Here is a 27,075-nt window from a genome sequence, read left to right as displayed (position 1 = left end):
GAAAAAAAAGAGACTCACCTTGATAGTGCAAGCGGGAATACTAGCGGGAAGAGCCGAAACTCTAGAGAGAGAAAAAATTGTCTCTGATAGCGTCCCTCATAGTCTCTGATAGTCCATGGTGTTTTTAGATCCTTCAGCTTCAGAGCTTCCCTTTCAGCTATTGACAAACGACAATTTATTCTCTGCTTATTTTCTAGCTTAAAACAACCTATTCTCATCAATGCTGATACTAACACACATCTCTACTACCTCCCTCATAGTCAGTCGTTTCTTTTAGTTCCTCTTTCTCACAATTATAAAGCTTTTCCTATTTGATTAAGACCTTAGTCGGCTGATTTTTTCCGTTATAAACGTATTAGAAATTCAATGTGACACTGAAGAGTTCAGTTGTACAGAACGTATCGAAATGTATCGTATAAACCTTATTCTAATGTCTCAAAAATATTGATTTTCCCAGCAAATGTTTTGTCTAAGGTTCACTGTGATATGAATAAGGGTTCAGATATGAATAGAGTTGTCACTCCACAATGTCTCTTCACTTTTTAATTGCATACAAACCTTAAGAAAAGTCTCTGATACCGTTATCAACTCATTCACGAATTCAATCAAATATAAAAATATGCATCCAAAAGTTCCATGTAGCTAAAAATAAATATTTCGCTTCAAAAATACAGACTATCGACTTGAAAATGACCAATATTAATTTTCTTCAAACATCGAATTTTCATTGTCAAAAAGGTCGATGTTTTTGACAGCTGAAAAATAAGTCTTACTAATAACCGGCTGTAAGTTCTCTGTTTGCTGTTTAATTTTTTTTTTCACAAAGATTCTTTTGTGAAATTCTAATTTAATCGAAACACAGAACTATCCAGTAACTTCAGAGAACAATATAAATATTTCAAAGCTTAAAGCAATAAAAAACGTATTAGGAAAGGTATATACTTGCAGACCCAAAATTAAAAAAGGAAAGGAAAAAAAAAAAAAAAAACCGCCTTAACTTAATTTGTATTTCCACTACATAGATTCTTTAAGATTTCTTCCTTTGCGTTTCATCGATATTGTTCGTAACTACCGAACTGATTTTTTCCCGTTTTAAGTCAAGTATTTCGTTTATTTGTGCCAAAAAAACCTCTGATCTAACTACTTGAGAAACAGAGGTTGATATTGCTTGCTCTTAGACACAATGGTTCAGCTTTTGGGGCACGTCTTGACAAATTTCCGTTTTCTCTTAAAAGTCTGTTCCATTAGTGTTGTCACGTTCGAAGCCATTATCAAATAACTGAGTACTTTTCTTTGAACTCAACAAAAGCTCGTCCTCATTAGAGTTAGAACCGACACGCGAGAAGCATTTAGATTGCTTTTTTGGATTTCTGTTATTCATTTACTGCCGCCCCAATGTGCATCGCGGTTACTTACCGAGTTTAACATGAGTCAAAAAGCTGTTGATGGTTAATGGCTGTTAAAGGAACCGTAATGACTGTAGGAAAGGAGCATTCAATACAAAACAACATTCGAATAGAGGTCTGATATTTCCCAATGTGGTTGCTATAGCAATAATAAAATATAGATGGTATTTTTATATTCGATTCCTTTTTACAATTTAGATAGCGACAATAATATAGGGCACATGTTCAAACTTTACTTTCATTTGTCAGTCGGTTTGGCACCACTTACGAAGTACTTTTCCATCAGGGTGAAACCTAGGAGCTTGAGATACTTAGAAATAATCATTTAAAGTCATTCGTACTTACATGATTAATCTGGTTCAATTCAAGCGTCGAATGAATAAATAACAGAGTAGATGTTGAAGTTTCTCTAATTATCTCGGTTTTCGGTGTCTTCTTTAACTCTAGCGAAAAAGGGCTTGATAATTAGGTCCCAGCTGTCCAAAACACGATTCTCTTGTGAAATATTATCCATATGTATGAAGCCCAATTAACCATACTTGGATACTTCTTTTTATGGTTCTACGCATGCGTAGCTACGAATTGCCTCAAGCGATATTTGAAGAAGCTAAAGTCTCAAAAAGATAAGCGTTAATTTTCTAAAAAGTGTCTTGATCTCCGTTATCTTTTACTTCTCTCGAGCTCGTACTGAGGTTCGACTGTCCTATCCTCATTGGTGGCTCGTTGTTAACGAATTATTGATGATTCAATTGCAAAACTTCCTTGACTGCTGGAGGACTAGGGTTAGGGTTGAGGTTAGGGTTGGAGGGTTGGAGGGTTGGAGTGGAAAAAGAAAAAAAAAGCAACCCCTCCCCCCCCCCCCTCCAAAAAAAGGAAGAAAGAATGTTTAAAGTTTATTTATTTACAAGAAGTCGAAAGGAAGGAAGGAAAAAGACCACGACAAAAAAGGTTGTAAAATATAGGTATACTGCATGCACAAATGATTAGTTAATTGATGGTCTAAGAGCACGTAACTTTTCATCTGTGTTTGCTTGTTGAAAGTAGTGCATTCATAGTTTAAACAGCACTAATAGCACTAATAAAATCACTGTTAAAAAAAAAAAAAAAAAAAAAAAAACAAAAAAAACAACAACAAAAAACAAAAAACAGAAACATAAGAGAAAACAGCCTAAGCCATAATAAAAATAATATGATAATAATAAAATAATGATAAAATAATAATTCAAAGTGTAATAAACAGTCGACCGGTCTTAGTTTCTTTTTTCTAAAGTTTCCGGAACCCCGCATGGGTATAATCTTAATTGCCGAATCGGGTCATTTGTTCAAGTATTATATGGCAACACACTTGCGCCATTTTACCAACTGGTCTCATATCTTCTTGGTTATCTGCTCAAGATATTCAAATCTAATTCTTGAATCTATAATCAAAATGATGAATCTATATAATCGGAAGGAAAACTTTTTTTAAATTGTTCGATTTCAAAATGTTCGAGTAGACAGTATGAGTACTAAGACAGTACCGACAAGAACAAAAGTTAGAAATACGTTTACTATACCGTTTAAACAACTATCACAATATGCATCGATCCATGTCTTTGTGTTTTAAAAGATTAATGCGGTTCTTTTGCTGTTCAATTCGATTCGCGTGGAATGAGGGTTATCTTAGTAAGACAAGAGGTGCTGGTACGTTGTAGCTGGTACATCTTCATATAGTTTTGATACTTCCCGAAGATCTTTGCGAGACTATACGCTTAACCCAGGCCCCTCGTTTAGCCTAAAGAAGCGAACACGGCTTCAGTATTGATTCGTGACTAAAGGATGATACGGATCGCGCAGTTACCATCCCATGAAAGAGATCGATTGGTCCTTCCGACTCAACAAAGCAAGCTTTGCCCAAAAGTTGGTCAGTGGGTTCATATTTACATGATCTTGCAGTAAGCAAGAGAATGACATAACAAATGACATGACGGCCATTCACCGCTGTGAGTCCAACGGGTCGGGTCGCTGGTTCGAGCCCTGCGGTCGCCACATGTGAATTGAGTTTGTTTGATGTGTTGTTCTCTCCTATGCTACGAGGGTTTTCTCCGGGTTCTCCAGTTTCCTCCCTCCATAAAAATCAACATGTGAGTTGAGCGTTGTGTGCATAGAATATTAAATGTAGTGCTAGTGCGTGCGAGTGAAAAGTGTCCCCAATTAGTGCGAACGCGCTAGAACGACTAGACACTTAAATAAAAAGTGATTTATTTACTTCCGTCAATCAAATAAATTGGTCGGTACCTTTATATTCTCTGATTGGCGGCAGTGTATTGATCTATTTCCCTGTTGCGACTGTTGTCTAGATCAGCGCGTAACAGTGAAAAGAGTGGTAACCGGACAATTTGTGTCCATACTCAACTGAATATTTAGCCAAATCCGTTTTGAGATTGTGTACTTGATCTTGTATTACTTACTTATTTACTACATCCAATCCAATCTCAATAAACCAACTGAAGACTAATAGACCTGTCCCGAATTCGCTTGAATGGTCACGAAACAATGGTTTGAAGTCAAGACTGAACTCGATTCTTTTATTCATCAAGTTCAACCTCGACTTCAAACCATTGTTTCGTGACCAGTCAAGCGAATTCGGGATAGGTCTATTGTAAAAGTAAAAGCATGTTTCATGATTTTCTTACTTTCTCTTTTTTTTAGGCTTTATCCTAAATAATTGCAATAATTGTCCATTTATGACTTAATGTTGAACTTTTTTTTTTGCACTGTTTTTAACCTGTACAAATAATCCCCACCTGTCTCCTTATCTTCATCATTCGAGTTAGTACAGTTTACAGTCATTTTCGTACTATTCTTTCTTTTGTAGACTTACTGTCTTTGTATTATTTATATTCCAACTATTACGGGGTGATTTGCTGGTAGAGACTTTTATTGGAAGGCCAAAAGCAACTTCTACAACTGAACTCCACTACTAACTGAATTATCTCAATGCATCCTTTTTATATGGATTTGTGCAATAATCAAATTATATGACAAAATTATCAAAATTATCCGATATTAACTAATACATTTCTGGAGGCGTTGCCTCTTAATTAAAATAGGAAAACTAAGAATGTGTGAGTTGTGACCGAATGATTCAAAAATCAGGTTTTGGACGATTAGAATACAATTTACAAGGAAGCGTTTGGTCATAGAAAGGTCAGGTGTTACAACGGTTTAAACTGTTTTAGGGCACAGTTTAAGTATCCGATTAACATAATAAACTTCTGGGGGCAAAGAGTCATATTCGTCATAGGACAGGTCTAGGTCTGACCGAAAGGATAAGATCATAAGATCAAGGTCGAATGTAGCTCGTACGTGCTACTCGTGAGAGGCATGTGGCTATATACGTTATGACTTCCCTTCAAGACCAACGCTCGTAAATCGTATTTTAGACATGTGTGACATTCGTCGATGATTATATAAAATAAAGTCGACTCTCCCGTAAGCGACCACCCCGGGGCCAGGAGAAAGTGGTCGCTTACGGGAGATGGTCGCTTACGAGAGAGTTAACACAGGAAGCCCAAACACTTTATAATTTTGTAACTCACGTGTAAAAACTACTGTATTAACGATTAAACTGTTTTAATCAAAATTTTGAATGTGCTATATGTTTACAGTACTGTAATTGTCAACGTTTCGTCGGGTTTTTAATACCCGATGACTCTATGTTCTTAATTTTTTTATTGTTAAAGGATCTGTCACCATTACTGGCTCTTGGGTGGTCGCTTACGGGAGAGGGAAAACAATGAAAAATTTCAAAATTTTAACTCCAAAGGTGGTCGCGGTCGCTTACGAGAGTGGTCGCTTACGAGAGGTTTTTTTTACAGAGTTGGGGAACAAAACCGGAAATTCAAAAAGTGGTCGCTTATGGGAGATGGTCGCTTTCGAGAGTGGTCGTTCAAAGAGAGTCAACTGTAAAATATTTTTTGGAGTTAATATGCTTCTTTGATTGTTGTCCCGTAACACGTAACACAACTGTGAGAAAAGCAGATAAACGCCTAAATCTGATTACCTCGACTTTGTGGAAGCAAAAAATTCATCCGAGGTGCCAGGCCTTCTCACTTCAATTTGCTATAAAACATGATATTGATGACGACGATGATTGATAAAAGAAATAATAGTTGTTGTGTAGCGTGCCATGATTAAAAGAAGCTCAGTCGGGTCTCAGTGGTTCTCTTTATTCTTTTCCTTTTCTTACTTATTTTACTAGCCTACTTATAAAATAGTTTATTTATCATTATTTGCTCTATTTACACGAAAAAATAGAATGAAAAACTAGATTATAAGATACTTTATCGCAATGAACATTGGTCATACTGGTATTGCCATACACTCTTGGATGGTTCCAAAGATAATTACTGGCTATTGTATAATACATAGCAGATACTTTATGGATTTAAGACATTGAACAGCTTTGTCCGTGCTGTGCTCGCTCGCCTAGAATGGTACTTCTCGTTACACTTCATTTAATGCTAAATTCTAGCTGGAGATGGCCAACTGGAGTAAACCGTGCTCTGAGGTTGTTTCATTGAGCACGGAAAAATAGCTATTTTAGATTTTAAGAAAAATGCGTTGTTGTTTAGGAGTTTTCATTCATTTCAGGTGCAGAGCTGTATCGTCAAGGGCTGTGTGTGTTGCGCTCGCATGCATGGTATCAACAGAGTTCTCTGTTCTATGGCGGAGCACAATTTTAAACCAATCAGGTGAATACACAAAAATATGCGTTGTAAACTAGCCAATAATATAGGAAAGTAGTTAAGTTATTGTTTACTTAGGATTGTTTATAACTTCATAGACACACCTACGAGAGAGTGTATGCACCTACATGTCGAGGCAGTAGAAACATGAATATAGGCGATAGAAGCATCAGTAGACATGGACATAGGCTGTAAGAACATCCCTAAATATGTACCTGGTCTAATAACCTTTAAACGTTGGCTATTAGTAACACCCACTAATATGGACAAGGGTTATAAGGAATATATCTTGCTATGGACATGGGCTATTAGGAATATCCACGAATATGGACATGAGCTATTCGGGATATCCACGAATATGGACATGAGCTATTAGGGACATCCACGAATATGGACATGAGCTATTAGGGACATTCACGAATATGGACATGAGCTATTAGGGACATCCACGAATATGGACATGAGCTATTAGGGACATCCACGAATATGGACATGAGCTATTAGGGACATCCACGAATATGGACATGAGCTATTAGGGACATCCACGAATATGGACATGAGCTATTAGGGACACCTACGAGTATAGACATGGGCTATTGGAGACATCCACGAATATGGACATCCATGCCACGAATGGGCTATGAGGAACATCCATGAAAATGGACAATGGCTATTAGGGGCATCCCAAGATCCACAAATATAAACAGGGAATATATAAGGAACTGAAGATCCCCAATTATGGATATGGTTTGTAAGTATCATCTCTATTATAGAGATGGGCTATCGGGAACAGACCTAAAAATTTACAGGGCAAATAAAAGAGTGTTCTCTTTACAGACTTTCAGCTATAGTCCCAAGGATAGTTGACACCTAAGGATTTGCACATGCCGACACTTGCTGATTGAGTGCCCGCGCACGGCCACACCGAACTATAACCGATGTCGGCTTTGATATTACTACGCGATTGACCGGATCGTTAGCCACGTGTTTTAAAAGCTTGCCTTTGATTGGTTCCTGAGTGACTTTGAAGTCTGAAGGTTTGTTTGGTTTCTCGAGAGGCTCTGTTTTGATGGTTTTGTTGTCATCGTTTTCATTGGTCTTTACTGCGTCATTTTCTGTTGTGGAGAGGAATGTCGCACTTCTTGTTGGCTTGTAGTTATAGGGCAATTCTACAAACTTGTAAACTAATCTTTGTCCATTCACCTATCGAGAGCAAGTAAAATTTCAATGTATTAGCTCCTTAAAATCAGACGGCAAATTTCAGAAGAAGAATGTAGAGGAAGGCTTCCTGGTTCATGGGTTGATCGAGGAATCATGGATGGTGCAGTAGTAATACACTCGCCTCTCACCTCTACTCTGGGGACTCGATGCTAGCGAGTAGAGATGGTTAGATCCCACCCTTTTGATTCGAGGGGCTTTCTCCAGGTTGTCTGGTTTTCCTCACTCCACAAAACTTAACAAGCTAAATTCGAATTCCATCTATCTGTGAGTTATAGCTTGCCCTAACTTAGATCAGTCCAGACCTTGCATGCTATTTCAGGTAATCGATGTTGTGTAAAGAATTGCTAGGGCTTATATTAGGACCGACGCTAGTTGCAGAGGTTTAAAATTTAGTTCTAAATTCTGAGGCCAACTTACCTTTTTGATGATGTTCTTCTGGTAATAGTATCTCAATGCTCTACTCAGCTTGTCATAGTTCATACCAGGTCTTTGTTTTAGATCTCCCCATCGTTTTGCAACTTCCTCTTGATTTCGTAGCTTGAATTCTCCTTGTTCTTTCTTGGTCCATGTTATCATGGATGTACAGCTTTCATCTGCAAGCAACTCGAGCAAGAACTCCCACAGATGGACGGCAGTCTTTGTGCCTCCCAGCTTCTTCCTCTCTTCTGGAAAACAAATTGAATGCTTCATGAAGTGCCGGGTTCGTACAAAGGAGTGTTTTTATTCGATATTCAAATATCGAGAAGTGGGTGGACTGCAAAAGCGAGCGTAGAGGTAAGCCCAAGAAGTTTTGGTTGGATAGAGGATGAAAAACTCTTCCATCTGTTTAAAATGGCTTCTCAAACAATCAAAATGTTTTGGAGAAAATCCAAAGCAAATAGTTGAGAAAATGTTTTACTGTCAAGATCAAGTATCCAATCAATGTCAAAGTGATGCTTTACTTGCTTTGTCCTTACCAAATAAAAAATTCGAAACTAAAATTTTACTTCATAAAATGTCTAGTAAAGTCGTTGGGTCGTGGTTTGGCTCATTTTTTTGGGTGGCAAATTGACTGGCCATCATATATGGCCAATATTGCGAATATGTATATAAACAATACACAGAACGCCAAAACAGTTGAGTTTGGAATCACTACACCAGATGAATGCTTCATAATAGATATAGATTGCTAAGGGCAACAACACTGTAGTCTGAGAATTCAAGAAACCAGCTTTACATCATGGAAAAGTCCCGATTATATTTATTATGAAGTTTACAATTATCGGGAATTGGAATGATGAATATCGTTCCTCATGTACCGTGAAGTGAAATACTAAATTCCTATTAAATGAATGAAATATTGAGCGTCAGTGGATTAAGCATGTATGGTCTTTTATATAGTGAATAAGATCATTTAGTATCATAACTAGAGCTATTTAGCGGCTTTATCGCAAACGATTTGAACGAGAAAGAAGCGGCCAATTCATTATTTGATAGCAAGATAAAGAGAAATACTTAATACGAACTGTTATGGATAAGTCCTAAGGAATCATCCAATCATAGAAAAGATGCCTAAGTACTTCTGCTAAGTATTTAGGTGTTGACGTCATTAGATTTTGAGTCGTTTCCGTAGTGCTATGAATAGTAACTGAAGTTCCCTTTACGACATATTCACAGGTGATCCGTGAATCGATCTACTCATTTATATGTTTTGTGTCTACCGTCTACTATGAACTTAACTCGATATCAAAACACTTTTAATACGAAATAAATGAAAAAACACAGTAGAAACTGCCTTAGGTTAAATTGAAGATCATTGGTTCAAAATTGTGGTAAAAACACAGAATTGTAACTCTAAGGAAATACAGAAAAGATCAGAACGCTATCTATAAAATGTACTTTTATCAAGACAGAAGTTAGCGGATTAAGATTTGAATTGTACTTGTATTTCCTTCAAAGCTAAGAAGTAAAAAAAGGAAGTCTTAACATGCAAATAAAAGGAATGTATATACAAACATCAGATGCCAATCAGTCTATTAATAACCAAGTAAAAACAAAGCCGGCAAGCATTAATTTAGTCTAAGATACATAAGAAATAATTATTCCTGCGTGGTTCTCTGAAATTAAGAGCAAAAAATTCTTTAAAAATGTCTTTCCGTGCCAAGTCGAAAGTCATACGAAGAAACGAGATAGCAGTCAATAGCAGTAAAGTCCTCTTCTATAGGCTGATGTACTTCAGTACATCATATCTCATACAACAATGGCTTATTTCCTTATTGCATGGTGCCATTTTAGTCCCTTGGAAACTCAAAAAAACTTTTATATATTTAACAAATACATCGCATACACTGTCTAAGAACTTGGACCAGTATAGCAAAATATAGTGTAGCATAGTCCTGTATAGCAAAGTATGGTGCATCAAGGATATATGTAGCGTGTAATAGGATTAATCATATCGGATCTGTCTATATTTTTTAGTTCTTGTCTCAAGGCTGTTGTTTGTTTTGCTTATCCTTGCCTTCAGTTATGCCAACGACATCATAACAGTTGGCGATCTAAATGTTCTGTTATCCAAGTAACTCATTTAACCCAACGTTTTCACATATACTCCCTAACACAGCAAAAAATAGTCTTTACATTTATTCTATTAGATAAAATCGACTTAAATTGACTTAACTTAAAGCAAATGATTTAAGTCTGCTTAACAAAGACAACTTTACCTGTAGCAAAAGATGCCATTTGTATTATCGTTGTGGGTTGGAATTTGTTGCTTGTTTGAGCGACAAGCTGTCCAATAGTAACAATTCGTCCTGGAAAAAGAAACGAGGCCTGCCACAAACTCAAATCTTCACTACTAGAATCTAAAACCATGAATCTAGTATTCACCCTTGATTGAAAATGGTTTCGCAATTCTGGTATAAGAAGATATCGGCTATGAAAGAGTCCGGATGACAAGCAAAGGGTCTTCAATTAGGAAGTGAAGCTTGAATCAGGAAAGGATTTTACTACGCCTCCCACCACGACAGTCAGCCATTACCGAGACACAATCAAATCCATGACGTTGCCGGATACTTTGACGTAGTTTCCGGTGAATATTTTGGACATACTTTATACGATTAATATCTAATGTTTTGGTCATTTTTAATATTGAAATATTACGTTTCTCAGGATCAGTTGGTATTCTCTAGGAGTGTTGTGCCTCGCATTAAATAAAAAAAATATAAAAAAACGAAAAAACAAACAAACAAAAATACCCCCAAAAATACCAGAATTAGACCAACCTGAAATATTACGTTTCTCAGGATCAGTTGGTATTCTGTAGGAGTGTTGTGCCTCGCATTAAATAAAAAAATATATATGAAAAAACGAAAAAACAAACAAACAAAAATACCCCCAAAAATACCAGAATTAGACCAACCTGGATAATGGAAATGAAAAATGAATGAAAATCTTTATTTTATATATGTATATATATATTTCATTACCAGAGGTCAGCTAACCATCAAAGCGAAAGTGTTAAGTAAAGAAAAACGGAAAATATGAAAAACTGCAAATGAAACTGTATGCTTGCCTTTTAAGCCTGAATGTTTTGACTGCGAATGAGTAAGCAAACGATTCGAATTTTATCGAACCCTAAAATAGCCTCTGAGCTGATCTAAGTCAGGGCACCCTAACTCACAGATTGAACCCTGAAACAACTTCTGGGCTGATCTAAGTCAGGACATGGCTAACTCACAGATCAATCCCCCTGAAACAACCTCTGGGCTGATCTAAGTCAGGACATGGCTAACTCACAGATTGAACCCTGAAACAACCTCTGGGCTGATCTAAGTCAGGACATGGCTAACTCACACATTAATTTACCTACTGCTTTAAGAAATATTGAGCAATTTAAGAGTTTTAGAACGGAACTCTACAAATATATGTTAAATAAATCATAATTATAAATAGTATCTTTTCTCAATAGTTTAGTGTATATTTAAATTTTGTAGTTTAGATATTTATATTAGCTTCACATATTTTTGTATTTTTATATTTCTTGATGACCCAATGTAAGATTAGCTTTGCTAAATTGGTTTTTTATCATCGTTAAATAAAGTTTATTATTATTATTATTATTATTATTATTATTATTATTAAACCCTGAAACAACCTCTGGGCTGATCTAAGTGGGCTTTATCACGTGACTCTACGAATATCATTAACATGTACTGGAGAATAATATTATCTAATGTTATTACTTGAAAATATGTTTGTAGTAAATTTAATTACCGATAGATTGTCGATATTCTTCACACGGAAGACGCAGGGAAATGCGATACACCCAAGATTCAGCCTACGCCCCCTCCCCTTCAATCCCCCCTCAAATAGTATTTGTACTGGCTTTACAGAGACGAATCATATATTGAGGTAGTGAATAGCATTGAGTCCTCACCCCCTACCCCCTTAGTACTAATTGCCTAAAAAAAGTTAAGTGATGTGTGCGTATTTATGCGTGGTCTGGAAGTCTGTAGACTGAGACTGGAGCCTTTTTGACGAACATCTAGTGCTAACCGTGGATTCGTAAACCATTTTAAAGACATTTCCATCAACAAAACAGATGTCCTGTTATTTTTAATACTGTTTAATACCAGTTAAACAGAACTGTCCTTGTCTTGAAGTACAGATGCATGACGTCACAGGAAGGATTGATGTTTGAACTGCGTATGGTGTTTTACAGTACAGATATGAGCATTGGCATTCAGATAGGTTTGTTCATATACCCAGCGTTCAAATACGAGAAAATGGAAGGGTTTGATCTTCCTTTATGAAGATAAATGTAGAATGCAAAATATAGAAATAATAGTAAATAAAAATTGAATGAATGAATGAATGAGTTTGAAGTAAATTCAACTTCACCGATTATCACATGTAATAATACACTAAAAATTTTTGTATTCTGATCCCATTCTTTGTAACTAGAAACTAGATATTTCAAAGAAATAATAGTTAAATCATCTTACCTGCCATATCCGTTGTCTGGAGGACTAATAGATGACTAATAGATCTGAAAAACAAGAGGGTAGAGTTTTGAGGCGCCCACGTTACTTTACATCAGCAGTAAACTTTCTTATAATATGCGCAAATGTCTGCTAGAATCGAATAAATTACCATAAACCGTTTCTGAAGATAGTACATTGCAATACGGTGCATTGTGGTCTTTTGTCTATCTTGCCTTATATGGTGTTGTTTGTACCGAAGCAAGACCTCAATGCATCCTGTTTTTCGAACTGGAAAATGCTTATTAGATAATATGTGGATACTATTTCTGTCATTGCGTTTAAAGATTGATATATTGTTTCTAGATAGTGTAACGTTTTATGGTCACCGGGACTGACCGCGAAATGATATGCATGTGTGCAAATGTCATTTACTTGACCAAACTAAAATAACTGTCATCAAAAAAAGAACAAAAATATCATTATAAAAAATCTGTTAAACCTTTCCATCAATGAATTTTCATAAGTCGTTATTTTCAACAAGGAGATTCCGAGCTGAAAATTTAAAAACAATGAATCATAAACAAAATGCTTGCTCATTGGTTAATTCTCTAGGGCCTTGTGAAAATAATAGACCAATGAACTGTTCTTTTGTAGCTGACATATATGCTTCGTAATCTGAAGAATTTTTCTTTTTGATCTGGATTCCTGGTTTAACGTATAGGCGTGGCGCACTGAGATTTTTTTATTATTATATAGTAATACTCAAGAGAATGATCCCAATGATACTCCCAACAGCCACCAGTCTACTTGCTTTTCGTTGCTATATTCAGAATCGGAAAGGGTGGATCATCAGGGGGTTATTAATCTTTATCCGTCTATTCTTCTATTATTACTATTCGCATCTACGTACAGTAATCTATCCGTCAGCTATACACATGCCTTCCTGTATGGTTTCACCAAATCACATCGAGTAGAAAACGATTTTTCCAGGAGAAAACCAACCTGAGTTAAATAATGACTGTGATCGACTTTTTTAGTGTTTCCGAGGAAAGAGGACTAGTTGCGAATAAATGCGGTTAACATCGAACACTTTCGATATCAATGAATCAAGGAAGATTCAGTTTCGTTCCATGATCAAACCATCCCGGCCGGAAATATGAGGCAGAAGTCGAATTCTTTATTTTATGCAAAAAGACATAGACAAACCATGCCTGAATGATATCGATAATATTTCAAATGAAAGCCTAATAATACCTAATATCTGTTTAGTAAGCTTACTCTTTCTCTAAACAATGATAGAGTTTTGACTAACCTGATGCCTGGACCAAAAACTGTTTATCTAGGATCAAACTAAGTCTTCTCAAATCAAAATAAAATTCACTATTTTTGTCATTTTTCATTCTGAGGCTAAATTTTCACAAAACCATGACATAATGTATCTAACAGTTTGTCTAATGTAGTCAGCATTAATATCCTTGTTGCACGAGGAATTTTTTTCTTTTTTCAGTACATTTCTACTGATAACGATACATACCAATATTAGATGAATAATTTGATGTGCAACTGTTTAGCCCTTCTTTATTTCACGGTCTTGGTTTTTACAGCGAGTTTTTTTCCCCTCCGTAGAGTGAAGAGTGGCGGTTCTACTATTCAACAGACGCTGCTCGATGCTTCAAGTACGATTCTTTCCGTACTCATAGATGACAGATAACTTTCTTAAAGGAATTGTCTTAGTTCCGCCAGGATGTAAAATAGAGCTTTGTTTATGCGGATCAAACCCGGAAATTCCTAACAAACCACGACCGCAGAGACTAATGGGTATTTTCCAGACCATGAGGAAGTTGCCTATAGCAACAGGGACTCAAGTGTCGAGCGTTGAATAATGTTTCATCTGGTAATGTAATGTAATGTAAATTTGATCTTCTGTCTTTTAATGTCACTTTTGATCTGTCTGTCTGTCACGAGCAGGTCCATACTCAAACTCGATTCCAGAGCCTTATTTCTTACTGCACATGCTCGAAAAATAAAATATCATTTCATCGAGCATGCGCAGTAAGAATAAGGTCTCTGGAAACGAGATTGACCATTCTTCTTTTGTCCGTTGAAATTTTTCTGCCTGCTTCTCTGATTCAGTTTTAACTTCATTATTATCAACTATCTTTCTTTCTGACATTCTTTTTTATTATCAGACTTGGTTTGTTTCACATGTGATTATCACGGGGAAAGAGAGTGTCAGACGGCACTAATTTAGTACATCATAGATGTCATATGGTATCCAGGAAGATATACTTGAAAAAATTATCTCTTGAAAAAAATGTCATAAGAAGTATAAGATATCTACCGATTCTATCAAATAATACTGCACTTGATAATGATAGGAATACACTAAACAATCACAGGAACTAAGCATTATTGGTACAAGATCGAAAAGAAAGTACTCGTAGTTCGAACCAACTGGCTGTCATGGATGCCGTCATCCTGTCAGTATCATCGAAAATTATGCTTTTATTGGTTATGATTCTCGAACATTAAATGGTTATCTACCTCGGCAATGAAATTGCCTACAGTGAAGTTAGTTTCCTCATGACTGGATATTCAAAACTACTGTTCTTCTGTTATAATCGAACATTAAATGGTTATCTACCTCGGCAAACAAATTGCCTATTGAAGTTAGTTTTCTCATGTGGCTGCTATTCAAAACTACTGTTTTTCTAACTGTTATAACTACAATATCTATTAACTATTACCGTTATCATTATTATTTATGTATAGTTTAATAAATGAGCAGGATTAGGCGCAGCCGAATGGTTTTAGACCTGATAAAACACGATCTGCAAGTTTATTGAACGACTTCAAAATGTCATGAATACTTAATGAGCATTTAGGGTCCTTATTCGTGCCATGCTCTTGTACTCTTTTGGTCCTTTATAAAGATTTCAAAATCTTTATATAAAGATATCCATGTTGAACTATTAGCAGGCATAAAGATCCATGCACGTGATGGATTTGAAGGACCTGATAGGTGCAAATGCTCATTAATTATTCATGAATTTTTGAATATCATTTTTTTATTATTGACTAAATTAATCGACTAATAGTGTATTCAATAATACACTTAATATATAAGTATTATGTTAAACCAGTTCTTTTAAGGTTATTGATAAGAACATGCAAGGAAAATGACAAATTCATAGTTTAAATCGGTGCCTTTTATTAATATCGAACCCTGAACCAATCTGTGGAAGGATCTAATTGTTGAAATCCTTCCTAGCTTATTTTAAAAAAATCATCATTATCCGATCTTTTTTAGAAAAGATAGAAATGAGGACACTTAGCAATTGTTACCCTCGTCTAGCGCAAGGGTCCTATTTCGCTTCGGGTAAGTTTCCGATCCCTTCCGACCTTCCCGTCAAAACAACAAAAACCGGAGCGATAATAATTAACCTCTGGACCTTAGGGGTAAGCAACTGTATTTATACGATAGATATTTTCACTTTCGCTTTCTTACTTGGATCTCTAACATATATTTTCCATTATTTTCGGGATGGTTTCCTCCATTTCCTGTACAACTATTCCCAAAATAACTTATCTTCCTGTTTTCAGTTTTTCGTTTCATTATCTCTTTATTCGGTTATTAAAACTGAGAACTCCATTTGTTCCCTTGGGGTCCTATTGAGCTCTAATAATTGATAAGTCCTCGGGTAGGTGGTATCCTAGGATACTTGAATCGTTCCTGCAAGGACCAGCGAGTTTCTCTGCACTAGTCTAGCAGTAACGGAAACATTACTGCATTGTTTTTATCTTGAGACAATGTTCCAAGTTTATTTCCTGTAGTGGTATTTGCTAAAGCGGTGTTTGTGCTATCTCATTCAGCAGTGTCACGTTATCGTCCAACTACGAGAGGCCATTATTTCTATTTCTGAACAAACGTATCATAAATTAATAAATAACAGGAAACATGAACAAGAAAAATAAACGCGAACAAGAACATAAATAACAAAAACTCACTAAGCAAAGATTCGCTGAAAATCTGAAGTTTGAATTTTTATTTTTGCTATTTTTGATGATAAAAAATGCAGGCAGTTGAACCGTGTCTGTTACTGAAATCAGTTCATGACGTTGTATCACACGATATTATACACTATATTTATAAAGCAATATAAAATTGTAAAATAAAAATAAAGATGTACTAATAATATAATATAAGGTTTCATGGTAGACATACTGTATAATTCTAAAGTGATCTGTCTATTATTCATGTTAACTGCTTCGCTCGAGAAAAGCTTTGTCTTGCTGTAGATAGCATAGACTAATGGCGACAGAGTAGCTGATAGACTTGGAGACCGGAAGATGAAAGAAGATTAGTTTCTCTATCGACCCGAATCACTTTGAACTTAACACACAAATGATCACTTTGCAAAGGCTTATTTCTATGATTATTAATCATTTATTAATCATCAATAAAATATAAAATATACCACATTTTTATAACTTTATCTACCTGAACTGAATTCAAATTTGTATTCATTTCAATGTATGTTTAATTACCGTCACTCGACCTCGGCAACTGATACCAAGCTCTAGCATTAATTCATAATCATCGCGACTAGATGTGCAGAACACTTCTGATTACAATGAAATTTTCGGTCTTTCAGCTTGCTATGTTTCTTGGCTCAACTAACAGATATTTGTAGAATACATGTGATTACAAGTAACGGTTCTTAATGACTTCAAATGCTTTACCAACAGGCTTATTATACTCTTATTTAGTACACAGTTCATCCAGTTACCGTTTATACTAACAACTGAACTATTTATCATTGTTAGTAACCAAAATACAGATATTCTACTACATGTAGGTATACTTACCGTGTTTAGTTGTTTGGGAAGGTTATTTATCGACCTTGGACATGAGTTCTGTAAAAAATTCGAATGACAAAGCTGTTCTTACATCAGTTAGTCGTAATACTTCCTGGTTGGGTTCACGTGACTTGGATCTTTTTCCGGAAGCAAAATGTCACGCAATCCAGCTAACTCGACGAACCCGGATGTGGCGGATGACTTCTAAACCCAAGATCTATGTAGTCTGACTCAACTGCGATAAAACACTTTTTAACCCAAGATCAATAATTTATTTACAACTGAAAATATTCCCCAAAAATCTTATTTTGTAACAATATATTGCAAATCGATAAAGGAAAACAAATGAGGCCTTGATTCATTTGTCTGCTAAAAATGCTAAGAGATTGATAAAGGGGGACTAGCACGTAAATCATCCGAATTTTAATTCAGCTGAAACTTTACTGGAATAACCTTAAAGGTCTAATGAACACTGGTTAAAGTTGTTTTTTTTGATATTCGAATGGGAAGTATTGTATTTTTGAGAATTTTTATAGGAGTATGTGACGTCATACACTCAAAACTAATCATCGCTCTCTACATTTTTTGTATTTTGCAATCAAAATATCCGCTAGATTTATACTCAGCATTGAAGAAAAGATGCGATAACATGTTTCTAACAACAAGCTATGTACGTTAAGTCCCTCAGCGGACCTTTGGGCTTATAGAAATAAAGTATGGAGCAATGTTTAGTGTTGAGTGTATGACGTCACAGACATCTATAGAAATTCGTAAAAATATAATACTTCCCATTGGAATATAAAGAAAAAACTTTAACCAGTGATTATTAGACCCTTAAAGATTATTTCAATAAAGTTTCAGTCGAATTAAATTTTGGAAGATTTACGTGCTAGTCACCCTTCAATAAAAATGTCAGGTACTATTTACAAAATATTTTGAAAAATAAGAAGAATTCAAAAATCCCCAAAACCCTGAGAATTATTTAAATAGATCTCTTTAGTTTGAGCATAATATTTTGCCCATGCATTTTTAAAACGTGTCGTTCCCTTCAGTATCCTTTTTTTGTTTTGGATGGAAATGAAACCAAAAATTTTAATCTCAAAGGAATGACACCTTGGTCTGAACGCCCAAGCTAAAGATGATTATCAACTGCTATTACCTCCACCCCTCCCAAATGCGGCTAACAGGAAACCGATAGAAAGGGAATCATTTTTATCAAGAAATGTTATAGTTTTCAGTATTCTTCTGTTTCGTATTCAAGATGGCCGGTCTGTTGTGACTCAAGCTTTGAGAATTTTAAATAGTGAGAGAGAAAAGTCCACAAAGGTTGTTCTTTCCAATAAGAATTCATTGACATAAATTTTCTACTTTTTCTTCAGGAATCGAAGTGCTTGGATCTTCTGTTGAAGAATCCTGCGGCTTTGGTTTCATGTTGTCAGCGGTTGCCTCCACTGCTTCTACGTCACATGGAATCATTTGTGTGTATTCACAGCCCTCGGACTGAAAGTACTCCTTGTAGTTACTGTTACAATTACAGGTTCCACCAATCACAGCATGGAACAACTCTGAAACTACATCAGGAGAAATAGTAAGTGTATGATGTCATGATCACGTGACAATCACGAGTAAGTCCTTGCATGCAATATTCCATGCCAAAATAAAAACGGAGCTTTTTGGATAATAATTTTAAAGATTGTAAATACCTGTAAGTTTTAAACGAGACCTTCCGACCATGCGCAGAACGAATAGGTTAATTAGGGCAAAAATACAGACAACAAAGCCCACGATTAAAAAAGACAGCGGTCCTTCTTTGGCAAATTCCTGGGGGAAATTTAAGAACAAAAAATAAAATTTCTTTGTCACCAAAAAATTAAGGCTCAAGTCACGTGGTTACGTTACCTTGCCAACGAGAAGAGGTATCAGCATTTCTCCACTTGCAGAGCTAACTATCATAATAGACGTTAGAGAGCCTGGAAAATATGTCCAGAATATGAGCCTTGGATGATAAGGCGCATGCATAAAATTACGAAACGTTTTTCGGCAAAAATTGAGCCCGTGAAATACGCACACATAAATTAACCAACTTATCCTGATCACATGACCCTACGCCCTTATTTACTTGTTGCGATGTGACGCACTGGGTGACGACCCTCGGCGTATGCCCAAACGGAAGACTACCGAGTCAGGGTCGAAGTTTCTCAGTACTTAACAATTGAGAATAATAATAATAATAATAATGATAATAATATTGATAATAATGATAATTATTATTATAATTATAATTATAATAATAAAAAGCAAGTAAAGCAAAAACGACTCAGCGAAAAGAGAAAGAAAAAGGGACCTTAAAGAGCAGAAACCATGTAGAATTCAACTTTTTCTCAAGACAGACACGGTGTTTCTTTTTTGCTTTATGGAAAATATTTCTGTTTAGCGCTAAACGTTTCTAAAGGATAAAAGTATTTGACAAAAATTTACCTGATACTTCAATGTAGAGTTCTGCTACTGCAAGAGTCGATGGAAACACGCTGCTCATGAAGAGGCCAAGCAAACACGTGCCAATCCAGAGAGATAACGGATAGGCATGAAGATAGAACAGGATGGACATGGCTATGAATGAACCAACCTGCAATGATCAAGTATTGCAAATAAGCAACGACCAGCGCCATCTACACAGAGAAGGATTCTCAGTAACTCACCAGGTTTGTCATTAACATTTTATCAGGTCGAACACACATGGACAAAAAGATAGAAAAGAACCTTCCAGTGGCGAAAAGACACTACAAGAATAACAAAATAGAACTATCAGAATCATTCATTTGACAGTAAGGTTGTTCGAGTGATCATGGATAATAGTACAGTGATGTCATAACAAAGGGATGTCATGTGATGAAGACATGATATCATAGTATATGTAGAATAGTACAGTGACGTCATTTATAGGTGGTGTCATGTAATGATTGTAACCATGGTTGTAACCAATGCACCAAAACTTACCCAGAATAGAGAATTAAGATAAGCACCGTGACTTGGCTTGAAGTGTACGTCACTTTTAACAGCATAGGTGTACAGGTAACCACCATACGCACCCTGCAACCAATGGAATCAGTTCATACATGCAATATATATATATAGGTTGAGCTTGTGTCTGCATTTGCAGTCTTTGACTGTTCCTTTCAGATCATAATATCTAATTGAATAAAACGTTTGAAATTCAACGTGCGTGCTGATTGGCTTACTACCGTGGCTATATCAAGATAGATACAAAAAATCGCAAAATCGCTCAAAAAAATAAGAAATAAAAAGCGATATATAACGGCCGCTTATGTCTCTGTACTGTGACATAAACACTCTGGGGTTGTAGAGCCCTCGAACTTCAAAAGAAACAAACTTGCTTCTCCCTTGCTTCTCCTGTGCTCTACAGCTCCCAGGTAAGGAGAGATGGGCGCGTTTTATATGGCTTCAAATAAATCTCTATCGCCTAACCATGGGCAGAACTAGCCAGGGTTATGTCACTTACTTGTAAGCCATCAAAGAAGAATAGAATCAATCCACAGAGGAAGGTTATGATGGGCACTTTGGCTAATACATCACCATAGGAACTCTTGACAGGCTGAGCTTCGATCGGTCTGAATATCTGAGATAACTCTACAAAAAGTGACCATTATCAACAGCATCACACTGATTCATACTCTTATTATGTACTGGTATCCTTTTCAAATTTATTACTATGAAAAATGGAGACGATCATTTTATGTTATTTGAGCTGCACTGTTTTAGCAACAAGAAGATGCAGACGTGTCGTGTCATCATTATAATCATTATATTAAGCATTATTAATTATTACCAATCATTGTTAATCAGGATAAGATATATTTGTGCCTCTTTCTATATATTTTACCTTTTCCTTCGGGATCATCGGGATTTCGCGCAGGGATTGCCGCAATGTCGACAACGCGACCCATAAAAATAACCGGAGACCATCGTCTAACTTGTCTCTGCTTGAAGATTAAGTAGATCAATGCTGCTTGTACCGGAAGCTAGAAGAAACAATAGAAGTTTTTACCAAATCAAAAGACGCAAAGTATCAATGTTATTGAGCATCTGGGCTGACCAAAGTCAAGAAACCGCTATCTTACAGGGGGAGGGAGGGAGGGTGGGAGGAAAACCGGAAGAGAACCCGGAGAACCTTGGAATGGAAGGAGAGACCCAACAAACTCCACTGACATTTTTAAGCGTAATACCTTGTCCATACATTGAATCCAAGTCCCCAGAAATGAGTGCTAACCACTTCTTATTAAATTACCTGAAGAGTTGCGACGATCCAGTAAGCGTACTGCACAAAGGATCTTGAGTTATTCCTGATCAGCGAAATCCTTGAATATCTACTAAAGTTGAGATTCGACACATTTAAATTATTGGTGGCCAAGTTATTGATAATTTCCTCTGTAAACGTAGTATTTTCTAAAGTCCACCCGAAAATGTTGGATTCAAAATGGCCACCTTCACAAGCGTTTCGTAGAAATGGTTCTGCAATAACTGGACTGAGTAATGCTCCAATACCGTAAAAGAAATGTAGAGTCTAAAGGGAGAAAGAGAAAAAAGACTGATTAAGATGATATTATTTTTTGATACTTTCTCTGGTTTCGTCTCACAATCAAAGACATAGATAGAATGCAACGAGAACAGAAGAAATGCTAATAAAAGGAAGATCTCACCTGTAAACGTGGAGCCACCTGGGGATGAAAAAAATGGAATTATATTGTATAAGGAATTCTCGGTGGATAGTCATTCATCGGTGGGAAGCAGAAGAGTGCCGTGTGCAGAATTCAGTATTGTGAACGCTAGCCTCTCTAAAAATGGCGGTAAAAGATCATGCGACTTATTGCTGCGCAACTGAATGATAGACCTAATTCGTCTTGGTGCAATGTTTTCAGACCACGTCTCATTCCCTAGAGTATTATTTCTTTGTTTAACGGACGGTTGCGCAAAAGAAGACACATGAATATGGATACATCTCTAACAAAGAATCTAACTCTCTAGACAATAAGACGTGGTCTGAAATGGGTAAACATTGCACCAATAGACTCCTGGCAGCACGTCGGAATGCAGCTCAATTTGGAAGACATAAAAATAGGTTTCCAATTGTCATGAGTTTGAAATTCTTTTGTTTTGTAATCCAAATTGAGCTGCTTTGACGTCACATGGGTCTATACGAATTGCGTCTATTATATTATGTCTTGGTTGCAAGCTCTAGACCCTAACCCTAACAGGGAGTCACGTTTTTCTTTCTATCTTAGCCCATCTGAATATGGCGGAAAGGAACTGCAACGTCGTTGCTTGTTTAAGACAAAAAGCAATTATATCATAGACAACCAGTCTTACCGCCATACAGTTAACCATATTAAGTCATGCTGGACAAAATGAACACGTAAAAAATGCGGTATTATTAGCTGCATTACTTGTAGCAAATTCAAATGAAACCATTTCTACGTCAATAATTAATTCACAGTAACCGCAAACACTCATCTTTAATTCACCCGAATAAGTGTTTTGAGGTAAAACAATTAAGTATAAATTGTTGTAAGTAATATTCAAATAATAAACTAGTTTGTTAAAATGACCTTACCTTTTTTCCATGGATTTTGATAAGTACGCTGTTAGCTACTGTATCTATAATTCCCATATTGACTCCAAGGAGAGCAAAAAACGTCAGCATTAAAGAAAATTTTGCACACGCAGGAATAATGGCCAAGGAGGTAGCAATTGACGTCACACACACCAAGAGAATGATGTTACAGTCATACCTAGATAGGAACAGATAGTAAGTAAAGGCAACTTAAACGTAACAGTTATTGTGAATTTTAGACAAGAGAATATGAAGTAATACTTAATATATTCTCTTGTTTTAGTAGATCTACCAAGCAGCGACAGCAAGTTAAGGACCTGATATGAAAATACAGTCATATCTAGATAGGGACATATAACAGTTATTGTAAATAGATCTACCAAGCAGCGACAGCAAGTAAAGGACCTGATATAAGCGTACAGTCATATCTAGATAGGGACATATAACAGTTATGGTAAATAGATCAACCAAGCAGACAGCAAGTAATGGACCTGATATAAGCGTACAGTCATGTCTAGATAGGGACATATAACAGTTATTGTAAATAGATCAACCAAGCAGACTGCAAGTAAAGGACCTGATATAAGCGTACAGTCATGTCTATAAAGGAACCGATAACAGTTCATAATAGATCGTATTCTGCATCGGAATCTTTGTGGTACGTAGCGTCACTAGCTTCAAGTTACAATATTTATTGGCATTCTTATAAATTGTTTCGTCTGTTTCGTCTGATCCAGTTCTAAAATGTTTTTACAATTTTTCTGTAAGAATGGCATTTAGAGCACTATTTGGAGGCCCTTAAAAAAGATTGGTTGTGATAATAAAATGATTAAAATCAACCACTCATCGACAAGCTGGATTTAGAAAAACAATTAGCATGCTGCATATAAGAACTTATGGTACATATGTCTAGAAATTCAACGATACATAATTGGTATTTCCCTAGAAGGTCCTTCGATGATACTAACAGAAAAAAATATTTTTGAGCAAAACTAATTTCATTTTAAAAATACTGAATAGTTTCATCACTCAGCATGACAAACTTTGTCGACCACATTAATTCTGATCTAATCTCCTCTCTGAATATGTGTCAGACAAATGAAAAGATAAATAAATAACCAAAAACATATTCCTATGAATGAAATATACAAATATAATTGGAAACCTTTCTTTTAATGCAGAAAATTATGTTTTGCTGTAAGTTTTACTCTTTAAAAGTATATATACATTCTACGTAAAATATTTTGACATATATATCTACATAAAATACATGAAAAATCTATCTTTGTTTTAAAGTTTACAAAGAACGTTCAGTTATTTCTAGGATCAAGAATTTTTCGCTACCTTTAGTTTAAATCTAGGAGTTAATAACAATAATGATAAAATTTATTTCAAGAGGGAACTGACATAGAACAGTTTAGACTAAGGAATTTAAGGCCCTCAAATTTAAGAAATACAGAGAATTATCAATACCTATCTGCCATGATCCCACCAACGCTCGAGCCAAACAGGGCACTAAGAGCCTGCGAGAAGAAGACCCAGCTAATAACGTTGACAGGTCTTCCTGCAACGCATCCAAGTTCTAGTAATGTCGGCCCAATGACTGACGCAGCCATTCCAAACGTAAGAAACGAGCCACAATAACAGAGAGTTGCTTTGTGACTGCGTAAGAATTCATCTTCATTTCTGTAGTCTCGATTAGCGGGTTGAGATGGTTGGTACGGCTTTCCATTTTCACGCTTGATGGTCGTCTCAAAGATACTTGGGACCTCTCCTTTGAAGATCTGGTCAAGCATTTTTAATGCCCGTGGAATTTGGAAAACTTGTTTGTGGGATAAAAATTCATTTAGAAGCGTTGTTGGGTCGTTTCATGGCTTCTAAACCGGCATTAAATTTTTCACCGTTGATCGTAGATTCCAGTCTTTCGTGACGTCACTAGGTCGTAAGCAAGTCCCTTCTACATGTTGTCTTCGTTAATTGATAAATTCTATAAGTGTGTCAACACCGCCATTGACCAACACAATTTTACTTCCAAGAATATTTACACAAGCCAAGACCTCGGATTCTACTCCCAACATTGATGACGCTTGATCCGAACGGTCGAATGAAAACAGAGAACGCAATGTATCATATTAAACATTTATCTTCCAATCATCAAACTTTTATTGCCACACAAACTTTTCAATAAATAACAAATTCAATAACGCTTCGTATATTTTTCCTGCTTTTTATAACTCTGGTGATATAAAATAAAATAAAATCTGAGGTAGAAAGCTAGCTTCCTATTGTTTCCTGGATATTTACAAATACTATACACAGATTTAATAAGACGCCAAGCCTCATTTTGATAAACATCTGTCATCGATTATAACAATATTTATTTCACTGAATATAATTTTTGCATTTTGTAAGTTTGCTTGCCGTACCGAAGACAATTTGAGTTTCATGAAGAAACACCCTCCGTATTCATTGTCAAAATTGAAAAACTGAGAGTAAAACTTTAAGGATCACGATATTCAGACTCAAAGATTTTTCTAATTGACTTGAAGGTGAACTCGTTAATAATTTATCGATATTCTTTATTCAAATTGCTCAATATTCTACACCAGGTTCTTTGTAATAACACCGAGAAACATATTATATTTTTTAACGATTCCAGAGTATTGTATGGAAACACATGTTTTCCTTTAATTTTAGCTGGTAATTTGAAATGCTAAAATATCAAAATAGCTTCCAAGTTTTTTTCTTATTAGATCAAATAATAAACCTCCCATTGTATATGTCAAATGAAGTTTACTGTGGACGGAGAACATTTATGTTTTTATTCAAGGATTGGTTTGTAGCATTCGACTGAGTATTGGCCTGTGAGTAGAGTCTAGCCATTGGTTGAAGGGTAATTCTCTAGGTTCCCAGCTTTCCCTTCCTCAACGAGACGCCGGTTATTCTTGGCTTCCACGTGACGTCATCAAAAATCTTAAATCCAAAGTAATCACTCCACGAAACTGTTTGTTGAATCTGTTGTTTATACCGTTATAAGAAAAGCTTTAACAAAATATTTGTGTATTATCGATGTCTGGTTTTCGATTTATTACGAGTCCAATAATGTCACGCTATTCTGTCACGCATTTGCGATAATTAATGATAATTAATGAATTTCGATTGAAATAATACGTTTTAAACTTAGTAGATGTTTGTTAACTTTATTTTGATGATTATTGTTATGAAAATATTGAAATAGTTGCAATATAAACATGATTTCCAACCCTTCGTGATTTGGCCGTCATCTTTGTTCCCCCTTAATATAGGACACAAAGATGGCGGATTCATACATTTAAACTAAATTATGAGTATTATAATACACTCTCCAAAATTACTCGATTCTGATTGGACAAGAGGAGTGCAATTAAATCCCAAATTGTACTATGTAGAGTCCCAAGTAAGTTGCTCAATTTTGTTGAGTGTATTATAAACAAAAAAGCGCACCATCTTCTCGTACAATTCGCCTAACGGCTCGTCCAATTTTGAAAACTTTCAAAACATCACTCGTACTTTAAAAATTCCGAATTGTACTAGAGGTCGTGCTATTTCTTACATTAATCAATTGCCCGTAACTCCGTAACTAAAAGACTTCTTTTAGCTTGAAATTTGGCTGAAATATATCGGTTTTCGTTGCTCTTTCGGTCTATGGAAGTTTTGTTGTATATAATTATTGGGAAATTTTTCGATGACGTAGATGGCAGCTAAGAATTCGCTAAATTTTTCGATTTATGAGCTATTCCCGTGTCGATCTATGAGCTAGTACCTGTGTCTCAGGTTTCACTTCGCCCCGCTTAACGACGACGAAAGTAATTCGTTTTTCATGATTTTTTCTAATAGAAAATAGAAACGTATAGAATATTATAAGACTAAGGCCTAGGTCAAACGTCGAGCTTTCCATGCACCGAACTAAATTACATCGAAGAATGCCGCCTCATTATCACCTGATATCCATTGTTTTTAATGAGTTCGGTGCATGGAAAGGTCGACGTTTGACCTAGGCCTAAGGATCCAAGTTTAGTAAAAGCCCTTGTCAGTCAACTGCTTCAAGACAGATCTTTAAACCAGGAAAACACAGCTCGACTTTTGAGAAGAAGATTGCTTAACTGTTTTGAAATGCTGAATGTAAGGGGGGAAATGAGACTTCGTTATTGAAGAAAAAAATAAGAACCATAATTTTCTGGAATTAATAAAAGGCGTTATAAAAATAAAATAAAATATTAAAATATCTA

At 35.8% G+C, this 27,075-nt stretch overlaps 3 protein-coding genes across 9 annotated transcripts in view; all 3 read right to left on the bottom strand.

Annotated features, from left to right (window-relative positions):
- LOC116305460 (short transient receptor potential channel 4) overlaps positions 1 to 1,885 on the bottom strand; it is a 22,760-nt gene extending 20,875 nt beyond the window's left edge. For 2 of the 5 annotated variants that reach the window (XM_031715368.2, XM_031715364.2), the window contains exons 1-2: positions 1,417 to 1,463; positions 19 to 157 (exon numbers count right to left, since the gene is read on the bottom strand). The gene's annotated coding sequence lies outside the window, so the exon portion shown is untranslated. Of the gene's footprint in view, positions 1 to 18; positions 368 to 1,416; positions 1,496 to 1,751 lie in introns of those variants that run through there. The other 3 variants (XM_031715367.2, XM_031715366.2, XM_089033105.1) reach the window with 3 other exon arrangements.
- A 2,423-nt stretch (positions 1,886 to 4,308) lies between these two features.
- Positions 4,309 to 17,310, bottom strand: LOC116305453 (uncharacterized). Of its 3 annotated transcripts, none has more exons than XM_031715354.2 (4): positions 17,188 to 17,310; positions 12,340 to 12,383; positions 7,775 to 8,022; positions 4,309 to 7,339 (listed from the first exon to the last, which is right to left on the bottom strand). In XM_031715354.2, exons 2-4 carry the CDS (start codon positions 12,344 to 12,346, stop codon positions 7,007 to 7,009), a joined length of 588 nt encoding a protein of 195 aa, XP_031571214.1. In that variant the 5' UTR covers positions 12,347 to 12,383; positions 17,188 to 17,310; the 3' UTR covers positions 4,309 to 7,006. The 3 variants fall into 3 exon arrangements, with proteins under 3 accessions (XP_031571214.1, XP_031571215.1, XP_031571212.1); XM_031715355.2 differs by lacking the exon at positions 17,188 to 17,310 and adding an exon at positions 13,853 to 14,055; XM_031715352.2 differs by lacking the exons at positions 12,340 to 12,383; positions 17,188 to 17,310 and adding an exon at positions 10,057 to 10,349.
- Positions 17,311 to 17,660: 350 nt separating this feature from the next.
- On the bottom strand, positions 17,661 to 24,854 carry LOC116305452 (solute carrier family 60 member 1). Its single transcript, XM_031715351.2, has 12 exons — positions 24,281 to 24,854; positions 22,808 to 22,985; positions 21,897 to 21,914; positions 21,485 to 21,760; positions 21,080 to 21,218; positions 20,699 to 20,826; positions 20,176 to 20,268; positions 19,878 to 19,958; positions 19,657 to 19,804; positions 19,078 to 19,148; positions 18,882 to 18,999; positions 17,661 to 18,749 (listed from the first exon to the last, which is right to left on the bottom strand). The coding sequence occupies exons 1-12, from the start codon at positions 24,601 to 24,603 to the stop codon at positions 18,526 to 18,528; spliced, it is 1,797 nt and encodes a 598-aa protein (XP_031571211.1). The 5' UTR covers positions 24,604 to 24,854; the 3' UTR covers positions 17,661 to 18,525.
- Between the last annotated feature and the right edge of the window lie 2,221 nt (positions 24,855 to 27,075).

This window comes from Actinia tenebrosa, unplaced genomic scaffold (assembly GCF_029948245.1).
Source record: "Actinia tenebrosa isolate PJP-AT-01 unplaced genomic scaffold, QUT_ActTen_1.0 PGA_scaffold1__47_contigs__length_23844297, whole genome shotgun sequence".
NCBI lineage: Eukaryota > Metazoa > Cnidaria > Anthozoa > Actiniaria > Actiniidae > Actinia > Actinia tenebrosa.
Note: the sequence above shows the minus strand (reverse complement) of the source record. Positions and strands in the feature narration are given on the sequence as shown.

Coding starts and splice junctions, on each gene's coding strand:
- LOC116305453 (XM_031715352.2), bottom strand. CDS start 10,207: ATGGTTTTAGATTCTAGTAGTGAAGATTTGAGTTTGTGGCAGGCCTCG. Junction 8,023..10,056: donor AATGGCATCTTTTGCTACAG/GTAAAGTTGTCT, acceptor TTTGTTTTCCAG/AAGAGAGGAAGAAGCTGGGA. Junction 7,340..7,774: donor AGAAGAACATCATCAAAAAG/GTAAGTTGGCCT, acceptor TGCTCTCGATAG/GTGAATGGACAAAGATTAGT.
- LOC116305452 (XM_031715351.2), bottom strand. CDS start 24,603: ATGCTTGACCAGATCTTCAAAGGAGAGGTCCCAAGTATCTTTGAGACG. Junction 19,959..20,175: donor ATCTTAATTCTCTATTCTGG/GTAAGTTTTGGT, acceptor TTATTCTTGTAG/TGTCTTTTCGCCACTGGAAG. Junction 19,805..19,877: donor AAATGTTAATGACAAACCTG/GTGAGTTACTGA, acceptor TGATCATTGCAG/GTTGGTTCATTCATAGCCAT.